At 41.6% G+C, this 24,934-nt stretch overlaps 1 protein-coding gene across 10 annotated transcripts in view; it reads left to right on the top strand.

Annotated features, from left to right (window-relative positions):
- The window catches only part of ATF7IP (activating transcription factor 7 interacting protein), a 168,280-nt gene that overhangs the window by 96,816 nt on the left and 46,530 nt on the right, over window positions 1-24,934 (top strand). For 6 of the 10 annotated variants that reach the window (XM_074941763.1, XM_074941755.1, XM_074941758.1 and 3 more), the window contains 7 exons: window positions 7,204-7,341; window positions 9,229-9,294; window positions 10,944-11,017; window positions 11,639-11,727; window positions 12,500-13,135; window positions 15,438-15,505; window positions 16,981-19,181. In XM_074941763.1, the coding sequence (XP_074797864.1) occupies window positions 7,204-7,341; window positions 9,229-9,294; window positions 10,944-11,017; window positions 11,639-11,727; window positions 12,500-13,135; window positions 15,438-15,505; window positions 16,981-18,522 (2,613 nt within the window). In that variant the 3' untranslated portion in view covers window positions 18,523-19,181. Of the gene's footprint in view, window positions 1-7,203; window positions 7,342-9,228; window positions 9,295-10,943; window positions 11,018-11,638; window positions 11,728-12,499; window positions 13,136-15,437; window positions 15,506-16,980; window positions 19,182-24,934 lie in introns of those variants that run through there. The other 4 variants (XM_074941761.1, XM_074941760.1, XM_074941762.1 and 1 more) reach the window with 2 other exon arrangements.

Here is a 24,934-nt window from a genome sequence, read left to right as displayed (position 1 = left end):
CCTGCTGCTGCTGCATAATGGAGGGAGGGGGCAGGGTTGTTGCAGTTCCACATCATAGAACTTATTGTTCACCTAAAGTTCCTCTGCTGCTTTGGGCAATCTTGTATTTCCTCAAAGTACAGCATATGCTGATCCTTCCGCAGCAGAACTTGCCAAGCCTGTGAGTATATGCTTGGAAAATTTCTTATGGATTCCACTGCAGGGCTCCAGTCTGACTCAGGCTGAACAGTCCCCTGAACAGTTGGCAGAGGCACCGAGGAGCATGCCTCCAAGCATGGTGACCTCCAGTTCCAGGGCTGATAGAAGTAGAACTGAAGACTCCTCCACTGAGGAACATCAGGAGGATAGCGAACATCTTCATAAGAGATGAGAGAGATCCCCCTCCAGGTCTACTTCCAAGAAGATGACCTCTTCCCTGACATTATCTAAGTCAAGTGAGACTTCATATCCTGGTTCAGGAGGCTCAGGAGCACATAAGGGACACAACCTCCCATCTCTGAAGAGCAAGAGTGCTCCAAGACCAGCATCATTCGCAGGAGCAGTACCATCTATGGTACCAACAAAAGGGAAAGCACCAAGTGCCTCCTACCAGGGGAACTGTTGCACTCCGAAGACTGGTCGACTGGCACCAAAGACTCTGACCAGAAAGACTCCACCTATACAGAACGGGAGTCCTCCACACCTCTCCACATCTGGGGGGAGAGATATTAACCCTGAGGATATAGTCATCATTCTTGGAGTCCCCAATACTCTCAGGTCTAATCCTCACAAGAGAGACCCTAACGCAACCAGTGCAGGGATGGCATGAAAGAGGGAGTAGTTTTTCTGGTACCTTCCACCAGCTGTGGCATCACAAGAGCCATAGTACCAAGCATGGAATTGAAACTACCTTTTCCTCTTCCGGTGAATGGGGCCTGAGTGAATGAGCATCATCACCCCCCCCCCCCCCAAAGTGGGAGATTAGCCCAGACAGAGGATCCAAAATCTCCTGGGCTCCTTTATATTATTAAGATAGTGTACCCAACTTGGGACCAAGATGGGTACACTGTCTTTGGGCCTCAATCATCATTGTACCGCTCTTATTACGACCATGGGACATATACATGTGCTATTGTGAATTGGTATTATTACATCAGGAATCATGACATCCCTCTCCTTACAGAGAGGAACTGGAACCCCTCAGGAACTAATGGAGGAGAAGGAAGATCCAGAACAGACAGCTCTGAGGAGACTGTCACCATCATCCCCTGATGATTAGAGGCATTTCCTAGACTTATTAATAGTGCCCTGCCAAATTCATGGTCATGAAAAACGCATCACAGACCATGAAATCTGGTCTCCCCCTGTGGAATCTGGTCTTTTGCATGCTTTTACCCTATACTATACAGATTTCACAGGGAAGATTAGCATTTCTTATATTGGGGGTCCTGATCCAAAAGGGAGTTGCAAGAGGGGTCACAAGGCTATTTTAGGGGCTTTGCAGTATTGACACCCTTAATTCTCTGCTGCCTTCAGAGTTGGGCAGCTGGAGAGCAGCATCTGTTTGCCGGCCACCCAGCTCTGAAGGCAGCGCCCCGTCAACAGCAGCGCAGAAGTAAGGGTGGCAATACGGTACCATGCCATCCTTTCTTCTGTGCTGCTGCCTTCAGAGCTGGGCAACCAGAGAGTGGCAGCTGCTGACTGAGGGCCTAGCTCTGTAGGCAGCAGCGGAGAAGTAAGGGTGGTCATCCCATACCACGCCATCCTTCCTTCTGTGCTGCTGCTGATGGCGGCTCTGCCTTTAGAGCTAGGCTCCTGGTGAGCAGTTGCTGCTCTCTAGCTGTCCAGCTCTGAAGGCAATGCTGCTGCCATCAGCAGTGCAGAAGTAAGAGTAACAGTACCACAACCCCCCCTACAATGACCTTGCAACCCCCCACAACTTCTTTTGGAGTCAGGACCCCTACAATTACATCAGTGAAATTTCAGTTTTAAATAGGCTGAAATAATGAAATTTACGATTTTTAAAATCCTGTGACCATGAAATTGACCAAAATGGACCATGAATTTGGTAGGGCCCTACCTATTAAGTAGGGTCTCTGACACATTCCAAATCCCTGTGGAGGAAGTGCAAGAGACATCTCACAAACTCCTCAACATTCTACAAAATGCATGGCCTAGCAATGTGGTACTCCCCATTAATGAAGCCATCTTAAAACACACCAACGTGGTCTGACATGCCCCAGACACATGCTCTCTTTCCACTCCAAAAAGGACAGAAAGATGTACTTTGTACCAGCCAAGGGAGCAATTTTTATTTACACAGCTTGCCCTGAACTCCTTAGTGGTCCAAACAGACACTGAAAGAAGCAGGTAACATCAACCAAAATCCGGCACCTCTGATAATGCAGCTAAACATTTGGACCTATTAGAGAAGAAAGCTTTTTTTTTGTTTGTTTGTTTACGCTTTAGTCTGCCTGCAGTTCTGTAAAATGTCAAAATATGATTGTGCCAATTATTCCAAGTTGGTGGAATTTACTAATAAGCTCTCACAAAAGGACAGAATACAGTTCCATGCACTCATGAAGGAAAGCAAATTGATTGCCAGTTGAACCTACTAAGCTTTAGTCAATGTAGCAGACACAGCCTCCTTATTGATGATGCTTTATGCATGGCAACAGTAGTCACCATGTCTTCAGTCCTCTGGGTTTCCCAGGAAAGTAGAGGATTTGCCCTACAGGGAACAGCCTGTTCAGTGAGAAGACAGATGATTCATTGCACTCATGGAGGAGCTCAAGGGCACCCCCTCCCCCCCCTTACGGGGGATCTACACTCCAGTGCCAAGGAGGAAATTCCACAGGCAGCAACTGTATAGGCAGCAACTGGCATCTCACCCTTTTTATCATCAGAGAGGCTATGAACCACCGAGAAACAGAGGGTGCAGCGGAGCAAGCACAAAGTTCTTCTGCCTACCAACCCCAACCTCCCACTAAGAAACATTTTTGATGGGATCTTCAAAAGCAGCAAATTACTCCAGATATCATGTTCTTCTGCCCAATGTAGCGGCCATCTAGCTCGTTTTTCCCAAGTTTGGCAGAGAACAAGAGGCAAATGGGTCCTCAACATCATTCATACCAGCTACAACAGAGTTTCTTTCCCTTCCACCACCAAAACCCCCTTCCCTTCCCTCCTTCAGGAACCTCTCTCACTCTTGGTTGTTGTTGTTTCAAGAACTAAATTCCATCCTTCATCAAGGAACCATAAAACTGGTGCCCCCTCAACACTGGGGAAAGGGTTTTTACTTGAAAAAAATTTTTCATCCCCAGAAAGAAGGGAGCATGAAGGCCCATCTTAGATTTCAAACAACTCAGTATCTTCATCTGTGGATTGAGGTTCAGCATGGTCACCCTGGTTTCAATAATGAACACTTTCTCTGAACAAATATGACTGGTTTGCAGCTTGTGTTACAAAAGTTGCCTACATCCACCCCTCACACAGAAGACCCTTGAGGTTTCGCAGTTGGTCTGAACCACGGTCAGTACAGGGGTGCCCCCCTTCAAGCCTGCAGCAGTGCTAAGGGTATCTACAAAGGTACAGTAAGTCATGGCAGCTCACTCCTGGTGCCATAAATCATCAGTTTTCTTCTACCTCAGCAACTGGTTACTGATGACAAAATCTCATCAGGAGGTATGGACAGCAACCTCATGCCTGGCAATCTTCTATGTTCGTTGGGAATCTATGTAAACACAGAATAGTCCATTTTAATTCCCATGCAGCCTGTAGAGTTCATCGTAGCAACACTGGACTCAGTGCCAAACCATACCTTCCGCAGGACAGGTTCCAATCCATAAAGGAGGGTGGCCTCTTCATTTCTCCTCGCCCCCCCCCCCCCAAGACTTTAATCATGGGGGTGTCATTGTTAGGGTGGGGCATCTGTCTGGAATTCTATACCGTGTAAGGGATATTGACTCCCCCAGAGTTTAGAATCCACAAGCGTGCAGTCTGGGAGACCTGTAAGAGACTCCTATGGACCCTGCATGTTCTATTGATGTCTGACAACATGACAACAGTGTTCTACATCAACAACCTCCCAGTGTATAGAAGCTGTCAATCTTTGGAACTGGTGTATTCATCACCAGATCACTCTGCCGGCAGTGCAGCTCATCGGGATACATAACTCCCTGACAGATAGCCTCAGCAGACATTTCTGAAAGACCACAAATGGGAGCTATACCATTCTGTGGTACAGTGCGTATTTTGTCAATCTAAGTCTCTGTCTTGGGATCTCTGCATCTTAAGAGAACAGAAAATACACAATCTACACAGGGGTCCAGAAGAGATGCGCTTTTATTTCCTTCGTCAGGATAGCTGATATGCCCGTTCCCTTTTTACCTTCAGTTCTGAGGAAGATCAAGCAAGACAGAGTGGTAAGCATCGTGATTGCTCCCAGATGGCCTAGACAGTTTGGAGTCTCCAGCATTCTTCAGGTGTCAGAATGCCCATATATCAATATCCAGTCTTTCCCAGACCTGTTGACCCAAGATAGAGGCAAGGTCAAGAATCCCAATCCATCTTCCCTCCACCTGACAGCCCCACACCATCTATTTGGATGGGTATTGAACCTAGAAAAGACATGTTCGGAAGTAGTGCGGGCTATCCTTAACAATAATAGGAAGGAGTGCATGAGAGAGTGCTACACAGTCAAATGGAAAAGATTCTCCGTCTGGTCTCAGCATCACCAGATAATATGGTGGGGATGTCAGAGTTCTTTGGGATTAAGTATCTTCTTTCCTTAGAGACATCAGGTCTTTTCCTTAGCTTCCTGCAGGTATGCTTAGCAGCTATTAACTCTTGTCATCCTCCAACTTCTGTGATGAAGCCTACTCTGTCATAGGACCTCAGTCTGGTCCTCTCAGCACTAACAAGCCTCCATTCGAACCTCTGGCCTCATACTCTTTGTCCCACCTATCTAATGTATGAAGGTTGCCTTCCTGGTTGCAATCACCTCAACTAGAAGAATAGGTGAACTGGGCACCCTTGTGGCTGATCTATCATACACAGTCTTCCATAAGGACAAAGTTTCTCTAAGACTTCACCCTAAATATACCCCCATAGTAATCTCAGAATTCCATCTGAATCAGACAGTTCACATACCTGTCTTCTTCCCTAAACTACACATCACCAGTGAGGACAAAATATTTCCTTCTCTGGATGTCTGTGAAGCTTTGGCATTCTACCTAAAGAACAAAGTCTTTTAGGAAACTGCCTAAATTCTTTATATTCTTTGCTGAGCAGATGAGAGGGGAAGTTATCTCTTCCCAGAGACTTAAAAATGGATTTCAAGCTGCATTTTGCTGTGTCACAAATTGAGAAACACCTCTTCTCCATAAGGGGTGAGGGCCCATTCGAGTAGGGCCAAGGCCACACTGGTACCCTCACTTTGAGACATTCGTCTCCTCAAAATATGTAAAGCAGTGTGATACAGCACGGCCAGAGGGCAGCAGGAGAATGTTAGAAGGGAGCTTTATTCCCTGTAGAGGTAAGAAAGTTTGCTATAGATTAATTAGAGCGCCTGAAGCCAGTCACCTGATAAAACCCCCCTGCTTCAATAAGACAAGAGAAGGAGTTGGAGCAGAGAGCAGTTTGGAGGGAAGCAGAGGAGAGTTTGGAGAAGTGCTGCGGTGGACTAAGAAGACCAAGACCCTAGGTAAAGGGACACCTGGTTTGTGCAGAGGGAGGGCAGTAAGCCCCATAAGCTGAAGGGCAGGCGAGGGAAGTAGCCCAGGGGAAGGAACCACTAGTTCAAGTGGTTTACTGCTATCCCTAGGGCCCCTGGGCTAGGACCCAGAGTAGAGGGTGGGCCCGGGTCCCTCTCCTCTCCCCTCCTCTAGGACACTAGTGGGGCAGTTAGTACCCCAGTTCAGGGGTGAGAAACGGTGCCCTGAACCCTCCCCAAGAAGAGAAAGCGCGAGACCTGTCAAAGTAGTGCCGGCAATTTGCCACAGCAGCAAAATGGGGCTCACTCCATAGCTTCCTGAATCATTACGCTCTCGTACAAGTTTATTCACCCAACGCAGCTTTCAACACAGCAGTCCTCCAGTCATGACACCACAGAGGTCCTTGCACGCTCCTCCTCCTTAATGAATATTGCTCGTCAGTCACCTACCATGGAATAAACATAGTGTATACACTTGAAGAGGAATACACTCAAAGAAGAAAGGTGAATTACTTACCTGGTACAGTAACTGGCATTCTTTGAGATGTGGACACTATCTGTATTCCACTCCTTCCCCTCTGTTTCAGATCTTTATATGTGATTCGTGGTAGAGAAGAAATTGGAGAGGTGGTCGGTCTACCCCTTATGCCCTCAGTTTGGAGTGTGTGGAGAAGAGTGCAGGCATGGACCAATGGACACTGCTTGCAAAAATTTTCCAGTTTCATGTGCATGGGTCCATGTGCACGCACAATGAAATACAGATAAGGGCCACACATCTCACTCTAAGGTTTCAGAGTAGCAGCCGTGTTAGTCTGTATTCACAAAAAGAAAAGGAGTACTTGTGGCACCTTAGAGACTAATCAATTTATTTGAGCATAAGCTTTCATGAGCTACAGCTCACTTCATCGGATGCATACTGTGGAAAGTGTAGAAGATCTTTTATACACACAAAGCATGAAAAAATACCTCCCCCCACCCCACTCTCCTGCTGGTAATAGCTTTACTGTACAACTTCTCTTTCCACAGTTGGGAGGATAGGGCAGTTGTGTTGGAGGAAAACTGTGTCTGGAAGAAATGTGTTAGGCATGTTCCTTCCACTGAATTTCTTGAATTCCGGTTTTAAAATGTCAGCATCTATGGTGACAGAAATACGGTCAGGGAAAAGTCCATTTACACAAAACTTTACCACAGTGCCTTTCACACCATTGTTAAGGATCTTATAAAAACCGCTTTGGTAGGATTATACATATTTATCATACCATAGAGAAATGGATTTGTTCAGCGACTGGCAGAGAGTCCATCTACATCTATTAAAACTCAAGATGAGAAATTCTTTTTTCTAACTCTGCATCTACAAAAATACTTAAATATCATGGTACTGATGATCAGATGGTTATTTGATCGACAGAATGACATCAGTCTTTGTTTGTGACCAGATGCTGAATGTGTGCTGTGCATAAAAACATTGGCAGCCTCCCAAGTACTGGTAATATGTTTGCATATTTTTCTAGGTTGTCCAGAGGTTGTTAGAGGAGAAACTCAGTGCCCTGCAGTGTGCTGTATTTGACAAGACTTTGGCAGATCTGAAAACACGAGTAGAGAAGATAGAATGTAGCAAGAGGCATAAAACTGTGCTTACTGAACTACAGGTACTTATGTGTTTTACATGGCACAGTATGGCGTTGTTTAAAAACTAGCTTCTCTCTAGCAATAGACCCCATCTGGCTGCTACTAATGGAAGTCAATTGATTCCTTAAACAAAAAACAACAATCCATTATTTTTGCTGTCGGAGAAGGTGGAATACTCCTGGAAGCAAGTCGCTGGTCAGATGGTAGGAGCAAGCAATTCACTATGAAGAAAATAAACCCGTCCTTTTGATAAGTTAATGATTTAGCCATTAGTAAATCACTTTTCTACTCTGCTCTGCCACTTTTTTAGATATTCTTCAAATAAACGACCTGCATGGAAATACGTCTCATTTGTGGTCGCTTAGAGTAGAAATGAACCTATTTTAAAAAAGGGTGGGGGGGGAGAGAAGGAAGGCTGCTGTTGGAAGAATATTTAAATGAAGAAACACCAATAGACACTAGTTCATGTCCAGTTCCCAGGCAGACTGAAGAATTCTACTGTGATAGGGATATGAATGCTTCCTGTATTAAACAAAGGTGTGGTGTTGCTGTGCTCATTTTTTTTTGAGCTGCCCCAGTCTTCTTGCAGAAAGTGTGGAATTTTCCAAACTTGAGGCTACCGAATACATGTTCATTAGAGTTCTTGACATGAGCCTTGCACAGACTGATTGATCTATGGTACCTAGGGCATTTTCAGTACACCCATCATCACAGTATTGAGGCACCAACCTATGTAGTATAGCTGTCAAATAAATTGAAAATGCATGTGATCTGTGAATTTTTTTTGATGTTACCATACTTACATTTTAAGTTCATAAGGGCAAGGACAATCTCTTTGTGTGTTTGTAAAAAGCCTAGCACAATAGAAATCTAATCCATGATTGAGGCCCTTAGGTGCTTCTGCAGCACATATAATTAATATATGTCATACAGATTGCAGCCTTTCTTGTCACCTTGTAAAAGTAGGTAAAAGGTCGGGAGTTTGAGTGAGCCAGGTTTTTTAGATCAGAGTTTCCCAAATCATTGTCTGTGAAGCTCACTGTCTATGGAGAGCCAGCAGGTCTCATGGGGATGGCTCCTTGCTTCCAGTTCTTCATACAGCTGTTTCATTGCAAAGAAGAGCCTGGGTGTGTCTAAAAGAAACTGGAAATGAGGAGGCGGCGGCAGTCCAGCTGCCTATACAAAGGTCTACTGCTTTGTAGGAAGAGAGGAGCATTACTGGTGCCACCAGAAGTAGCCAGTTTTGGAAACTACCATCTGGAGAGGATCAGGATCTATCAATGAATGAAGAAAAGCAAAGGGAATGGGTTCTAGGCAGTATGTCCAGAGTAGGAATAAGAGATGTCTCGAAAGTATTCCAGAAGATAAAAGAACCTGGCATCTGGACAGTATATGCAGGGGGGAAAAAGGATCAGGTGCCAAAGAAACTCAGGTAGAGGATAAGTGAGAGAGGGCAGAATAGATAGGAAAGGGAGATGAAGTGAAGAGCAGAAAGAGAGAGTATGATTAATTTTTTCCCAAATGATAATCCATGAGACATTAAAATAGTTATAAATATTTTCTTAATGTTACTTTTCCACGTAAGTAGATGCTGCAGGGATATTGCCTGATCACCACTGGGAAGGGAGGGTGGCATGTGTAATTTCTAGACGGAAGATGGTCCAGACTATCTCTTTAAAAAGTTTGAGACTCCCTCCCTCTCTTGAACTCACATTCTCTCTCACACACACTTGCTTCCCTTGCTGTAGAGTATTAGTTGCAGGTTGTACCATGTTTCATGGGAAAGATTATTTTGTATAAAATTGCATTTAACTTATCTCAATGTGTATCTTCAGTTGGTCTAATTTTTGTGTGTGTGTCCTGTTCCTATTCCTTCCCCTCTTCCCCCCCCCCCCCCCCCCCCCCAGGCTAAAATTGCTAGATTGACAAAACGTTTTGGAGCAGCCAAAGAGGACCTGAAGAAAAAACAGGAAGTAAGGACTAAAATTGTAGATTCTTTTGTTAGTTTTTGCTCATAACTAGTCTGAGTAATAACCTGTGGAAATACACCTTTCAGTATGAAAAGAATGCAGTAGAAATACAGTTAAACAGTTTCGCCTGTTATGGAGAAAATGTCTACCCTCTGCTAATTGCAGAAAGTGCAAGCGGGTGTTGCCTTAGTTAGTTTGGTCTGATGCTGGGTATGAGACAAATAATTTCAGAAGAGTTGGTTAGCAGGTGGTAATGTTAGAGACTACAATAAGCCTAGTTTCAGAGTAGCAGCCGTGTTAGTCTGTATTCGCAAAAAGAAAAGAAGTACTTGTGGCACCTTAGAGACTAACCAATTTATTTGAGCATAAGCTTTCGTGAGCTACAGCTCACTTCATCGGATTCATTCAGTGGAAAATACAGTGAGGAGATTTATATACACACAGAACATGAAACAATGGGTATTATCATACACACTGCAAGGAGAGTGATCACTTAAGATGAGCTACTACCAGCAGGAGGAGGGCGGGGGGGGGGGGGAGAAAACCTCATCTTAAGTGATCACTCTCCTTACAGTGTGTATGATGATACCCATTTTTTCATGTTCTGTGTGTATATAAATCTCCTCCACTGAATGCATCCGATGAAGTGAGCTGTAGCTCACGAAAGCTTATGCTCAAATAAATTGGTTAGTCTCTAAAGTGCCACAAGTACTCCTTTTCAATAAGCCTAGTGTTTCCATCTTTTCATTAAAGTTTAAGGACTTTATTCCGATTTTCATTAAGGCCTCTACACACTCTGGCAGCATAAAGGTGCATTGAAATGAGTGTAAGAGCTGGTCTACAGGGTGTGGCAATGTGCACTAGAGGGGTTTAAATTATAAAGAGTTTAGCATGCACAAAGGAACTTTTAGTATCCACTAGCAGTATCTATGTAGGACAGTTAGTGCGCAACATAGTGGTGTGCTTTAAAATTCACAACCCTCTAGTGTGCATTGCCACACTGCATAGACAAGTCCTAAGTGTAATTTAGAGCAGTGTAAAGGGACCTTGTTGTAAATGAGAATCCAGTTTCAAGTTCATACATAAAAATTAAGAAATTAGATGCAGTTCTCTCAGATCGTAGGACAGGCTCGCCTTCAGAGGCTCTGGATCCAGTCTTCCTCTTTAACCTTGGAACAGAGTTTGAAGGACTCTGGAGGGAGCCATGCCCACCTTCCTCCGCAAGACAGACAGATGGCCATGATACAGGGCTTTGGTGGGGAAAGCAAGTGAGTAGATCCAGATGAATATCTCCTTTCTCGTCACATTTTGGGGGAAAATTTAAAGAAATTAGGAGTAAACAGGGAAGAACTATTTCCTTGAGTCCAGAAAATGTATTTGTAGTAAGTTACCAAGGAAAAAGATGGAAACTAAAAGTCCAAATGAGTTCAAGAGACCTTGATTTCCCCCTACTGAACAGTTGGAAGCTGTGTTTAAGATATGCCAAATAGGAGGGGACAGTATGCTCCATTGAATGAGCTCTTGGAGCTCCTAAAACATCAAGTTCTTATGTCCTGAGTCTATGGCAGTAGAAAGTGCATGTTGGACAAAAATGAAAAAATACAGAGTTTAATATAAAGCGGTAGATTTCAAGTTGATTTATTTCTTTGTAGAATCCACCAAACCCACCTCTGTCTCCAGGGAAAGCAGTGAGTGATACAGGCAGCATCAGCAACCTAACCTATAGGTGAGGACTAAGAATGCAGCTGTGTGTCATTTTCAAGTTTACTGGAGTAGGAATTTATAATTTGAATACTGAGTTGTGCTTAGAACAAGCCCAATAAGAGATCTTGCTGCATATAATTCAGTGAATATCCTGAGTTTGTGCTAGTTTAATATGCTTGCATTTTACCCATTTATAATACCCTTTCATTTCCTTCTTTGCTGTTCAGCTGTGAACGCATGCCAGTTCTTTTCATGTTACAAAAATCATATATTTACTACAGGAAATGTGAACTTCGTTAAGGTAGTGCCAAATATTGAGTAGCTAGTAGTAATACATTTTTAAAAAGGAGTTAAAATTACCTTTTAAAAAAATGTTACAGGTATTTTTATCGGGAAAGGTAGATTGTGTACAAGTGCATTAAAAGTAATGAATGAAGTTGGCAGTACTGTGGTAGAGATGACACCATGGATTAATTTACAGGAAAAAAGTATTTAGTAATAGGTGGATATTGAAAATGACATAAGTACAAATAGTTTAGATAATTTTTTTTAAACTACTGCTTTCTCTAGACTCCTGTACTGCTTGTTGGTACACCTCAGAAGCACTCACTGGGAGATGCTAACATAAACCTTTATTCCATAGAAATGCCAGCACAGTGAGACAGATGCTGGAGTCCAAGAGAAACATAGGAGAGAGTACATCAACACCTTTTCAACCCCCCATGAATGCAGGTAAGAAGCTTCGCCTGGTCTTCAGAAACGCACTTTACAATTTTGTTGAAACAAAGACTGCATTCCTGAAAATTGTGAACGTCAAGTCTTTTCTACAGAATCATTTTCTACTAACAAGCGTTGGCCAGATTAAGTACGTACTTACTATATAGGCAGTTGCCTAACTTTGGCCCTGATCCAGCAGTTTTGTTGCACGTAGTCAGATGTCATCCCCTTTGACCTCAGGGGGACTGTATATATCTGCAGGGGGCTGCCTGTGCATAGCAAGTTATAGAACTGGGGCCTTGGTCTCTTATAATTGTGCCTTTGTAATTTCTCAATAACAGGTTGTAGTATTGTTTCCATAAACTGAATTTTTACAATTCTTACTGCATTTTATCTTTGCAGTGTTTTAACTGATGGATAAAACTTGCCTACTAACACTTTCTTGAAAATATGAGTTCAAGATTATAACACTTCCCTGCATCAATCATGTATGTGTATAATTTTGACACTAAAAAAATGCCATCTATTTATTTCTTCAGGGTAGAGGTTATATCTTCCTATATATTTGTACAGCACCTAACACAATGGGGATCATATACTGATTGGAGCTTTGGGCATGATTGTAATATAAAATATAAATAATATTTTTTTAAAAGTTACATACTGTCTGGCTCCCCTGGTGAAATTATTAATCTAATATTGTGTTTTCCCATTTTTATGCTGTTGTATTGATGTGAAATTGCTCATTTGGTACATAAACTTAGAAATATTTTTGTCCTTTCTGTAGTGTCTACTCCAAGTCTTGCTGCTCCTCAGACAGTGGTCAGTGGACATCCCAAACCTCAGACTCCTGTGACTTCCAGCTCCTTGACAACATCAGTTCTCCCTACAGCCAACACAGCTACAGTAGTTGGGACCACACAGATGCCCAGTAGCAACACTCAGCCCATGTCTGTCTCACTACAGTCTCTGCCAGTAATTTTGCATGTTCCAGTTGCAGTATCCTCCCAGCCTCAGCTCCTGCAAGGCCACACAGGGACTTTGGTCACCAACCAGCAGTCAGGCAATGTTGAATTTATATCAGTACAAAGCCCTTCTACTGTTGGTAGCCTTGCCAAAACTCCAGTGTCTCTGGCGTCTACTAACCCAGCTAAACCAAATAACAGCCCTTCTGTGCCCAGCCCTGGTATTCAGAGGAACTCTCCGGCCAGTGCTGGGTCAATAGGGACAACACTGGCAGTACAGGCTGTTTCTACAGCACATCCTGTTGCCCCAGCCACAAGGACTACTTTGACCACAGTGGCTACTTCAGGACTGTATAATCCTACCAGCAATCGGGGTCCCATACAGATGAAGATCCCACTCTCTGCATTCAGCAGTCCAGCTCCCACCGAACCAAGCACCGTCACAGCACCTCGAGTTGGTAAGCTATGCTTGAAAATTAATTTTGGGAGTGGAAGAGAGAATAGATGTGCAAGGGGAACATGAAGCTTTTTAACAGGCTAGAAGTGGAGTTTATTCATATAGGAATTTTATTTGCTAAGAATGGTTTACTGAGACAAGTCCTCTAGACTAAAACCTGTCAAAACTGCTTAGACCAAAAAGGTGTCTGATTTTTAGGTTTCTGTTGGACATTTCTGAATTTCTTCTAACAATAAATGACACAAGCACTTTTGCCTGCTAAAGTTTTCTTTGTTTAGAATTGGGTTTAAACCACTTGATGCCAGAAACTCTCAGTCTACTATTAGTTATGTATTTATTTTTAATGCAGCCTTCCAAAATGACTGCATTACCGCAGGGATTCTCAAACTTTTTTTTCTGGGACTTCCATTTGAAAATATTTCAGGCTGTGACTGGCTGTGATTGCTATCCCCCAAAAGTGATAGCAATTACAGTACACACTCGTAGGAGCATACTTATGGTATTGTCATCCTTACTTCTGCACTGCTGCTGGCGGCAGCACTGCCTTCAGAGCTGGGTGGCTGGAGAGTAGCGGCTGCTGTACTCTCCTCCCGCTCCTGCTCCCCCACCCCTTGGCAGTATTTTTTTGTGATCTTGTGACCCCCATACAATAGCCTTGCAATCCCCTTTTGGGTTGGGATCCCCAGTTTAAGAAATACTGCTTTACAGAGTAAAGGCACATTACAAGGAAAGTAAATACTATACCGGTGGCATTACAATATTGTTGCACACATTTCACAATACAGCAGAATAAACATAAAAAACCAAATAAGCAAAATGAACAAATGAATGCTAAACTCGTGTCAAAGCAAAATATATCAATTTTGTTAAAGCAGAGCCTTCAAGCGCAATGAATGTTTAAAAATGATACTACAGTAAGCAATTGAAGTGCTTTCCTACCATCTTCAGCCATTTTGGTAATGCTGCTGCTGCTTCTCTGCATTTCTAGATTCAGTTGCCATATGTCAGGTGGAGCAGTCTTGAGTATTTTTGGGACTAGTCCTCAGTGTTTCAGGCTGAATGGGTATCCCAGTGACAGAGAAGCAGTACTGCATATTCATAGATTCTAAGGCCAGAAGGAGACTACTGTGATCATGTATGAACCCTCCTGTATAACACAGGCCATACAACTTTCCCAGAATAATTCCCGTTTGAACTAGAACATGTCATTTAGCAAAGCATCCAATCTTAATTTAAAAATTGCCAGTGATGAAGAATCTACCACAACCCTTGGTGATTTGTTCCAATACTTAACTGCCCTCCCTGTTAAAAATGTATACCATATTTCCAGTCTGAATTTGTCTAGTTTCAGCTTCCAGCCATTGATTGGATCTTGTTATACCTTTGTCTGCTTGACTGAAAAGCTCATATCAAATATTTGCTCCCCATATAGGTACTTGATATAGCCATCTATTTAATAGCTATAGCCAACTATAAAAAAATTATACCATTGCATGGTAAGGTAAATGCAAGCAGAGCTTGGCACCAGAACTGGTTTTATTTCACTTTTTTGTCTGAAATTACACATTCAAACTGCTTTACTCATCAAGCTGACACTTGTTTATACCGTATTCAACTTTTAGATCAGAACCCATAACTAACTGTAGTCTTGCTTTGCTTAGCACTTCGGAGTAGGAGTTTTCCCACTCTAACGAGCAAGGACCACTGGGAGTTTGCATTGTGTGTCAGGAATATATTCCCCAACCCCTTTAACATGTGTAAAATGAAGCCTCCAGGATCTCCCTAGTAAAGATGCAGTGTCTGTTCAGAGAGCAGTCCTTTCAAACTAAACGTTTCTGTGCATAGTCATTGTATCTGTGTTCAGAGTCAGTTTGCACTAAAAAATGTGAATACATATCTTTGTTTTTTACTTTGTCTGTCTGTGTAAATACAGAATAAAGAAGGATTTGGGGGATTTTTGTCATGGAGATTGCTAATGAGGTATTCCAAATATACATTTAGAACACTAAGAGACCTCTGAGAAGGAAAATGTGTAGCATTATTAATGGACTGGAAAGTACCTATGATTTTATATCTGCCATCCCATCTACATTTTGTAAAGCATTTTGAGAGCTACATCTGAAAAATGCTGTTACAGGGTAAAGCATAATTACTGTGGATTAGTTTAAGTGTCAGTAATTCAGTGTTGCTGGGTATAAAGCTTTTAATTTTGAATCATTAACATTTCCACCAAGTGTATTTTTTATCATTGTATGTGTGACACTGATTAGTTATTGCAAATGAACAATTTCTTGACCCCCCAGAGAGCCAGACAAACAGACCACCAACTGATGCTTCAACAAATAAGAGACCAACTGAGAGCACAGCACAGGTAGGTTTGTGGTTTATGCTTGTAACATTCTGAAGTTATAATCCACAGGAGCATAGATCTTCACCTGTCTCTCCCATCCTGCAGCCAAACAACTTAAATTCCTTGTTTCTTTCCTTTCTGGTTTTCCTTTCTAGCATTCAATTCTTGGTTTGGTTTGGTTTTGTTCGTTTGTTTGTTTTTTCTTCTGACCCATAGTGTTACTGGAAACATGAACTCTTGGTAATATTTGCAAAGATTCCCAGTATAATTAGGACCAACAACTTTATGTAAATAGATGAGTTAATTCCTTTCTTTCAAAGAACACTAAAAACGTGTTTGATACAAAAGAACACAACCCAGGTTTGTCTACAGCTTCTGAACTTTATTTGAAAGCCGCAAACCTGTGAAATTACTGCAAACTTCTCCTTGCCTCACTATGCCAAAGGATTGTCAGATGGGAATATATGAATTGGGTATCTAATATTTCAGTTCTGTGTACCACACCACAAAGTCCCTCTTGTAGAAATGCCCACTAGACGTCAAAGAAGAATCTGCCGTTCTCCCAACTCCTCATGTCTTGGGACCTCTTTTGAACTTGCATTGAAGTGAAATGGTAAAATTAAATCATTTAAAAATTACTTGTAGTTGGTTTTCTGCATATTGTATTTTAAAATTAAATCCCCTCCCACAAAGAATGGTATTAATGAGAAGTAATTCTACTGAAGTCAGTGGAGTTTAACTAGTATATAAACTGTGAGAGGAAAATGAGGACAGTAACTTTTATTGTGTGACTTGCCCCTGTTTAATGGTATTTCAAGATAATGTTCAATCTGTAGGGCAGGAGAAAAACCTTCTGGGCTGGTGTTTTCCCCCCAAACATAATAGCAGTAGTGATTTGGCATAGCTGACAAATATTTTAGAATGACCAATCACTGCCATCTGTAAATGATGTATTGACATTGAGTTTCTAAAAATGGTAGCTTGGTACTTAATTTTTCTTAGATACCTGTGGATTATAGCTACAAAAATGTGATTCATACTTGATAGCTATATATATATTTAATCTCTGGAATACAGAAAAAATTGACAGATTTATGGATTCAAATCTCAGTTGTTAATGTCATCTTAAGATATATATTTAAGAATATTTGATGTTTGGCAAAATCTGAAAGCCGGCAAAGATTTTGCAGAAACAACCCCTGTTGGTGGTGATAGTGGTCCATCTAAGTGGTGGGTGTGTAGCACAAAAGGAAAAGGCGTTACGCTTTCCGGTTTTCAGCTTTTTGTTACATTATGTGTTTCTAGGGCTGCTTTCAGTGAAATGAATTAAAGCATGTGTAATGCCATGGTTACTAATGATCTAAAAATTTTAAAAAATGTGGCTAGAGAGGTATGATCTTAAGACATGCCATGTCATTTTAAAAAAATCCAGTTAATGCCACCTGCTTTTTGTTATGTAAAATCCAAAATATTATGTATTACTCCGCACTTCACAGCTCTCAGAACAAAAAGTAGTTCGCAGAGTGCCGTATACCTGTGGCATATTTGATGGTACAACTTTGATCAATTGTTTCGAAAACCAGTTGAAACAGGAAGAGACTTCATCAGACAGTAAAGAGCCAGTAGAAGCAACACAGACGAATTTTAACTTCCCTGAGGATGTCCTGTTTGGCTTGGAGGAGGAGGAAGAGGATGCTAAGAGCATCAAAAACACCCACAAGCAGACTGGCTGGGCTGCTAATCTACTAAAGCAGTGGCTGGCTAAAAATGGCAAGGATCCTAGCTTTGAATTGGTGCCAGTAACTGAACTCAATGATATTTTAAGAGAGTTTTATTACACAATAAGGAACCATGATGGAAATACCTACAGTGTGGCAAGTTATAAGTCCATGCGTGCTGGCTTGAACCGGCATCTCAAAATGCTACCCTATAATCGTCAGATTTGCCTAATGAAGGACAAAGAGTTTGCCAGTGCTAACATGGTGTTTGTGAGTGTGTTGAAGATGCTGCGCATGCAGGGGAAGGATGAAACTCACCACCACCCTCCCATAGCAGCTGAAGACTTACGTAAGATTAAGCTGTCTGGGGTGCTGGGGTTACATAGTCCTCTGGCACTGGTCAACAAGGTGTGGTTTGATTTGCAATTGCATTTTTCCAAACGAGGGAGGGAAATCTTAAGAGACTTGGCTCCAGATGCCTTTGTTGTTGAGAAGGACAAGAATGGGCGACGTTATGCTATGTTTAGATATCCTGGCAAAGGGAGAAATGCAGAAGACCCCCATAAAATGGGTAAAATGTACGATATGCCAGGAGACCCAAACTGTCCTGTTTTTTCCTTGGAGCTTTATTTGTCTAAGTTGCCACCTGAACCCCCTGCGTTTTACTTGCATCCGTTAAAACTAACGACAGAGCAGATGCGAGAGCAGCCTGTCTGGTACAAACGGGAACCTATGGGAGTGAACTACTTGGGTACAATGATGCCCAGGATAAGTGTGGCAGCCAGGCTGTCCCAACGATATACCAATCACTCTCTCAGAACTACTACCATCCAATTACTATGTGAAGCAGGATTGGGGCCCAGAGAGATCATGGCAGTGACAGGCCATCGCTCTGAGTCTGCTATTAGACATTACTGGGGAGCTGCAGAAATTCGCTACAGGGCCTGGTCGGATATAATGGAGAGTAACACTCCCAATTATCTCTATAACACTATTCCAAATGAAGTGGTAAAAGAACCAGTATCTGATGCTTCCACTTCTTCCATAAAACATGTCATTTTAGAACAAAACAAAATGTCATTACTTCCTAAGAAATCTATTGCACCTGCCAGCAACCATGTGACACCTAGCACTAATGTGACTTTAATCCCTGGGGGACACATGGCTCTGAGTTCTAAAAGTCACATGATGTTGAAACACAGCTCTTCCAAGGTGCTTCTTCCCAAGGACATAACCAGTGTGACTACCAGTGCTCTTCAAGGATGCTGTAGTGAACCTGTGTTTATAAGCCGTGTGATAAAACAAGAACCAATGACTTGACACATCTATAAAAGGAATCAATTGAGATTCATTGCTAAGGTAGAAAAAGGAAACGTTCTCCTGTTGATTGAATTTTTTTTGCACTTGGGGCATTAAGGAAATTTCTTACTGCTTAGTTCAGCAAGAAGTATCCTGCCTGTGCCCCCTGAAGTGAGCTGTGAACAGAAATTTTGAAAGAGCGAGGCTTGGAGTCTGCATGACCTTTTACAGCAGCTGGGACTATAGTTGGTCAAGCAGAGCCTTTAAATAAAGCCATCTTCAGTAAGTGTTGCTTTATATCTTACACTTACGGAGAGTGTGTGTTTATTGTTATACCATCATGTGCCTGCTGGCTATGATGTAGCCTTTTACAAAGAGGAGAATACTGATAATTAAGAGGAGTAGGCACAAATACACTACAGGTATTATACATGCACTATCACACAAGCAATTATTTGATCACCTTCTCTCTTTCTGTCCAAATTGACTTCATCCTTATTAGGACAAGAACTGGGATTATGCTGGTTTTAGCATACTTCTAAATTGACTGTCATATACTTGTACTGATCTGAAGAGTTTGGGATTCATTTCTTATTTTGCACTTTTGCAAGTCTCCTCCTTCCCCTTTCATAGTTCTAGGTAAGGGAAAAGTTCTTAAACATTCTGGTCCCCAAAGTCACTTCATGATAACTGATATCAAAATGCATAGCCTGCTACTGGTACATGGGAAAAATATTATTATAGCAACTGCAAAGGAAATAGAATGGCCCCATGAAAGGCAAATAGGTACAGCTGACATGCTGTTTGTTTGCATGTGTGCGCGTGTCTTAAATATTTGTATATCTCTCCTGTACTGGATTTCCATCACTTTTCACATTATTCCTGGCCAAGAAGGATGTCTCCTGCACTTGGCAGGAGTCATGAACATTTGAGTCTGTTTTTTCCCCTTTCCAGAACTGAATGTACCATTTGGTCGGCATATGCAAATTAAGATAAAATTGTTAACATTCATGTATCAGTGCAGTGTAATCTTCCATCAGATTCCTTCACCAAGAGGAAGTGTGTCAGGAAGTCTTGTTCTCTCCCAACCCATCTTAGAAATTACTTAGTTCGCCCAATGGACTTAGTATATTAGTCACTGCCTGATTGCGGCAAGTTGATCCTATCATCACATTTCACAAAAAAGGGGTTTCTTACAGGCTACAAATTTAGCACCTGTCAGTGAATGTGTTAGAAATACGTTCTAAATGCTGCTTCAGCAGTGAAGAACAGTAGGAATTGAAAGGAGTAGGAGGAGTTAATTTTAAATGAGCCATCCTAGAGAATTTAGCCCAGTGACTTTAGTACCTCTCGTTGCCCTTTTCCATGAATTTTCTTAAAAGGACACTGGCAAAGTAAAGATCGTATTTGAATTTTTTTAACCTATTGTAACATGTAATACTTAAGATTATGATAAATGAAAGCTAAGAGAAAATATTTTTCATGATACTGATTGGGCCACAGGCTGAGAACCACTGCTTTAGTGACTCCTGTAGAAACACAGAAGACCCCGTATTATCGTTTTACTGTAGGATGAAGCAAATCAAGCTGGGGTGTGAAGAACAACTGTTTCTAATATCTAGAAAATTGAGGGACAACCTAAATTCTCATAATATAGGGGAGCCATGCAACATCCTACTCCAAGGCATAGGATTGCTAAAGAATTTGAGTAAATTAAGGCCCTAAATTAGGGATTCATTAAAAAAAAAAAAATCATGGTTCTGCTGGACTAGCAAGTTGAATTGCCTCTTCTAAAAAGCGCTTTGTCCAGGTTTACACATAATGAAAATATATGCATAGCACTTTCCAGACTACCCTTTATATAGAAAAAGAAAAGAAACTTTCTCATCCTTATAATCTTAGGTAGTTCTGTGCTGTGACTTATCTATAGTTAAAGAGAACAACTGTTTACTTTCAACTTGAACAATATCCAACAGAAACAGTGCTGTTGATAGAAAAAAAAAAATCTTCCTCTTTGTCCCCTTTGCTGCTTATTGTGGTCATACTTACCCACATGCCCTGTTCTGGTCTTACTGCATTTTGTGTGACTTACTGTAAAGGCATACTGCAAGGCTAATGGTTTCAGTTTTTGGGACAAGGCTAGTTGGTGATTATATATATGATTATATATAATATAAATTTTAATTGGATTTCTATTGCAACCACTTCTGTGGGGAAGATTTTTTAGTAGCTTTTAATTGGCCAATTTCTGAAACTCAGTTTGGGATTTTTTGTCATTAACTACGTGTGCCATATTGTCAGCATTAATTGACTCCTGCTAGTTTGAAACTGTTGATTTGCAGTATGACTAGATTTTTCTTTTCCTGTGTGGGGAAAAATTTCAGAAGTGGAAAAAAGCTGTCTCTGGTTGGAACAGGAGTATGTGCCTTGTTTGAAAGTGGGTTATTGCTAAAAATTGGTATAAATTTTAATTTATTTCAAACCTTTCTTAGCTGAAACAGCCCTCTGTGCCATTAGAAATTAAATGGGTACCACCAAAGTTCTGTTTTAAGTTCAATAAAGCTGAGGTAGGGGAGCAGGATGATGGCTCATGATATGTAATAGGATATATAGAGCATTTTATTTCTGTTGAAAGTTCAGATATGACCATGGTCAGGAATAAGCAAAATTATTTATTATATGAGAGCTGTTTGGTTTCAGTCCAGTTCTTTGTGATAGCTTCTGTGATGCAGACACATATATCAACATTTATGCTAATTGGCCTCCTTATTAGCAGTGTCAGCAGAGAGATGAAGAAAAAGGACATGAAAACTGAACTTACCTATTCCCCCTCTATATAGTCCGCAAAAGAGAAAACAGAGGGGAGATAAGTTTTCAAGTACATAAAAGGTTTTTACAAGGAGGAGGGAGAAAAATTGTTTTTCTTAACCTCTGAGGCTAGGACAAGAAGCAATGAGCTTAAATTGCAGCAAGGGAGGTTTAGGTTGGACATTAGGAAAAACTTCCTAACTGTCAGGGCGGTTAAACACTGGGATAAATTGCCTCGGGAGGCTGTGGAATCTCCATAGTTGGAGATCCTTAAGAGCAGGTTAGACAAACACCTGTCCAGAAGGGTCTAGATCAGCATTTCTCAAAGGTGGCCACCAGGGTTTTTTCTTGCGGCCACAGCTGCCCGGGTGGTGATTGGGGGGGCAGAGCAGCGACTCCTACCCCGGGGTCACCCCCTGCCTCCTTCTGGAGCCACAGACACTGTAGGAGCAGGCAATCAATATTAGTTCCCCACCTTCCTGGGCGCGGTGGGGCTTGGGCTTTGGCTTCAGCCTGGGATGGTGGGCACCAGGCTCTGTCCCGCAGCCACACAGCTTCAGGCTCTGGCCCCGGGCTCACTCCTTCATGTCACCACTGGCCCCCGATGCCTCCAGGCCCCACCCGTGCAGTAGGACCCTAGACTCCAGCCCCGGACTCACCCCCATCACCCTGACGACTGCTGCCTCCTCCATGCTCCCATCCAGTCCCCCATTGCCCTGGCCCTCCTGCCTCCTTACTCACCTCCCCATCCAGGTTTTAATTTGTCCTCCAGCTTGCCAAGGATGAGTAAGTCTGCTGTGCAAAGTGATATTAACAAATATACAAATATCACTTTTCACAATAGCAGACTTACTAGCTAGCAAGCCTTTAAAAAAAAAAATCAAACAGAAAAAGCAAAACATGCAAAGCACCTTATTTGTTTTTCTAGTCTCTTTAGGCCCAGTAAAGAATAGGGACAACTGTACATTATTTTTATTATTGAGTCTGCAAAAAACCCTACATAAATAAATTACAATGATTTGGACACGTATATGTGCATATTTATTTGTTTTTCCTAAAGTTAATTCAGTATTTTAAGAAAAATTGTCATAGCAGCCACCAGCAAGAGTTGGTGTCCGCCCTCTGAGGCCACCCAAAAATTTGTTTTGAGAATCCCTGGAGATAATACTTAGTCCTGCTATGAGTGCAGGGGACTGAACTAGATGACCTCTCAAGGTCCCTTCCAGTCCTGTGATTCTATATGGTCTCTCTCTTCCTTAGTCATGGGCAAGATACATTTAAGGGCAGCGTTTATGTGCAACTTGTACTGCCCCTACCTGTAATTTACCTGTTATAAAAACAGAATTTCAGTCTCCAGACCTGTCAATCTGGCACTCTTATTAGCAATTAAAATTAATTGAAAACCATCTAAATATGACAAATGCATTTTAAAAGAATTTGCTACTACTCCTGTAGTTTCTGTAATTGGACTTACTCCTGAGAAGCTGAAAAGTGTCATACTAGTTGCGAAATGTGTAGCCCTTACTTGTCATATGGAGCTCAGTTTTTGGAAGGGTGTCTGCCATTTTTAGGAACTAGCTTCCATTTCTCAAGGCAGAGTTGATTGTCATCAGGGGCTCCCAAAGCAGTGTGGCAAATGACTGTGTCCTCTTTCTGATACACTCAGAAACTTCAGTTTTAAATCCCCTTTTCATGCTAAAACCTTGGTGCCAGGAATCATGGAGGCCTTTGTCAGAAAGAAGTCCCATGATTTGTCCTTTCTCCAAATAGTGTTGGGAAATTTCTGCTGCCAGCCTGAAGGGAGAGCCATAAATTCCAGTTGTGCTTATAAAGTCAGCCCAGCTCCTCAGAACATGCTGAGATTTTTTTATGCTTTTCACTGCTATGAAAGGAATTAATTCCGACCTAAGCTACAGTATGCGAGATCTAGAAAATCAATTTTCCTCATTGCATGGACTTTCTCTGTTACACACACCATCACCCCAGGAACCTTAATTGTCCAAAATGTCAGAGAGACAGGGTTGAAATCATCTTAGTGTTACTCTATTTTTAATCTGTCATGTCTGTTTTACCCTGAAGGGTTGCACACTGGTAATTAGTTCAACATAGACAGATCTACCATTAAGCAGCAATTGATCCATGGACCTTCAGTTTGCAGCTAACCTGGTTCTCCTTTTTCTATCCTCCCACCCTACCTCCCCAAAAGAAAGCATAGGGAGAGGAGAGGAAAGCTTATTGCACTTACATTTTATAGTCTCCTTTTAACTTATCTTAAACTTTCTCTTGTTCTTACTATCCAGTCACTGCCCCTTTCATCATGATCCTCCCAGTGCCTCAGGATCTGGAAGTATAATTTTAAAAACATGGCAGGTACTTAATATAAACCTTAATATATAAATGGTTCTATGGAAACAGATGCGATTTCAATTATATTTCAAATCTTTGTTATAATTTTTGAAGTATTTTTATTATCCTAATTTAGATACCTGATTTATACATTATATGCAATATATACTATGTATAAACACAGGGCTGTGACATAAAGAGAGAATATACTGTCTTTTAATATATTGATGAAAGACATATGTCGGAGGTATTAAAAATGGCTGGGTTGAAATCTTTACCTGTTCAGTGATGGGTACAAACTGTTGTTAAATCCTTGTGTCAGTTAAACAGTGGCTTCTCCTCCCTTCCCCTAATCAGGGGTGCACTTTATCCTTTCGCAGAACAAATAAAATCCTTTTGAGTTTATGCCTTATCTGTGCATTTTATCTTTTCAGCTAACATGGTTAGTGACCCATTTCCCATTGTTTCCAACACTCCCTGACTTGTTTGGTTATTAATAGAGCTTCTTTGAGGGCACTTTGTTGACAATTCTAAATTCACTTGGTAAGGTGTTGATAAATAAAATACACTTACAACTTTCTTCTCCCCTCCCCTGCAATATGTGATAAACTTAATGAATGCAGAGTCTGTTGGGAAACAGTGTGATCAGAGTGGACATGTCAGCTTTAAAGATTTATAAGCAGCTAGTAATATACATTTCATATTTTTGAAACATTACTGATTAAAATGTTTCCTTGTGTTTTCATATTTTTTTCACTGAAAATAAACATGTATATATTATGTATGTAAAACAAGACACTGTTTTTTATGTCTCTGACGTTGAAGGTATATTTGTGCTGCTAAGGTTCAGTTATTTCTAATCTGTAAGGTGGAACCTTTACTTGAGACTAATTCTAAGTCCAGGACTTGGGCTTTGTCTACACTACCACTTTTGTTAGTAAAATTTTGGCAATGAGGGATGTGAAAAAAACACTCTGTTGACTGATATAAATTTCACCAGCAAAAGTGCTGGTGTGGATAGCACTTTTTGTTGTCAAGAGAGGCTCTCCTGCCAACATAGCTCTCTCTTGCTGGCAAAGAGCAGCTACCCAGGAGACGTTACAGCTGCACAGCTGTAGCGGTACAGCTGTACTGCTGTAAGGTCCATAGTATAGACATAGCCTTAGATTTTAGGGCAGTACAGAAACTGTACTAATGTGGATTAACATCCCATCACTATTTGAGCGCTGCCCAATTCAACAACATGCAGTGCTTCTGGATGAAGCAATGCTCCTCCAAA

This window comes from Natator depressus, chromosome 1, assembly GCF_965152275.1.
Source record: "Natator depressus isolate rNatDep1 chromosome 1, rNatDep2.hap1, whole genome shotgun sequence".
In the NCBI taxonomy this organism is placed as follows: domain Eukaryota; kingdom Metazoa; phylum Chordata; order Testudines; family Cheloniidae; genus Natator; species Natator depressus.
This window is presented reverse-complemented; position numbering and strand designations above follow the sequence as displayed.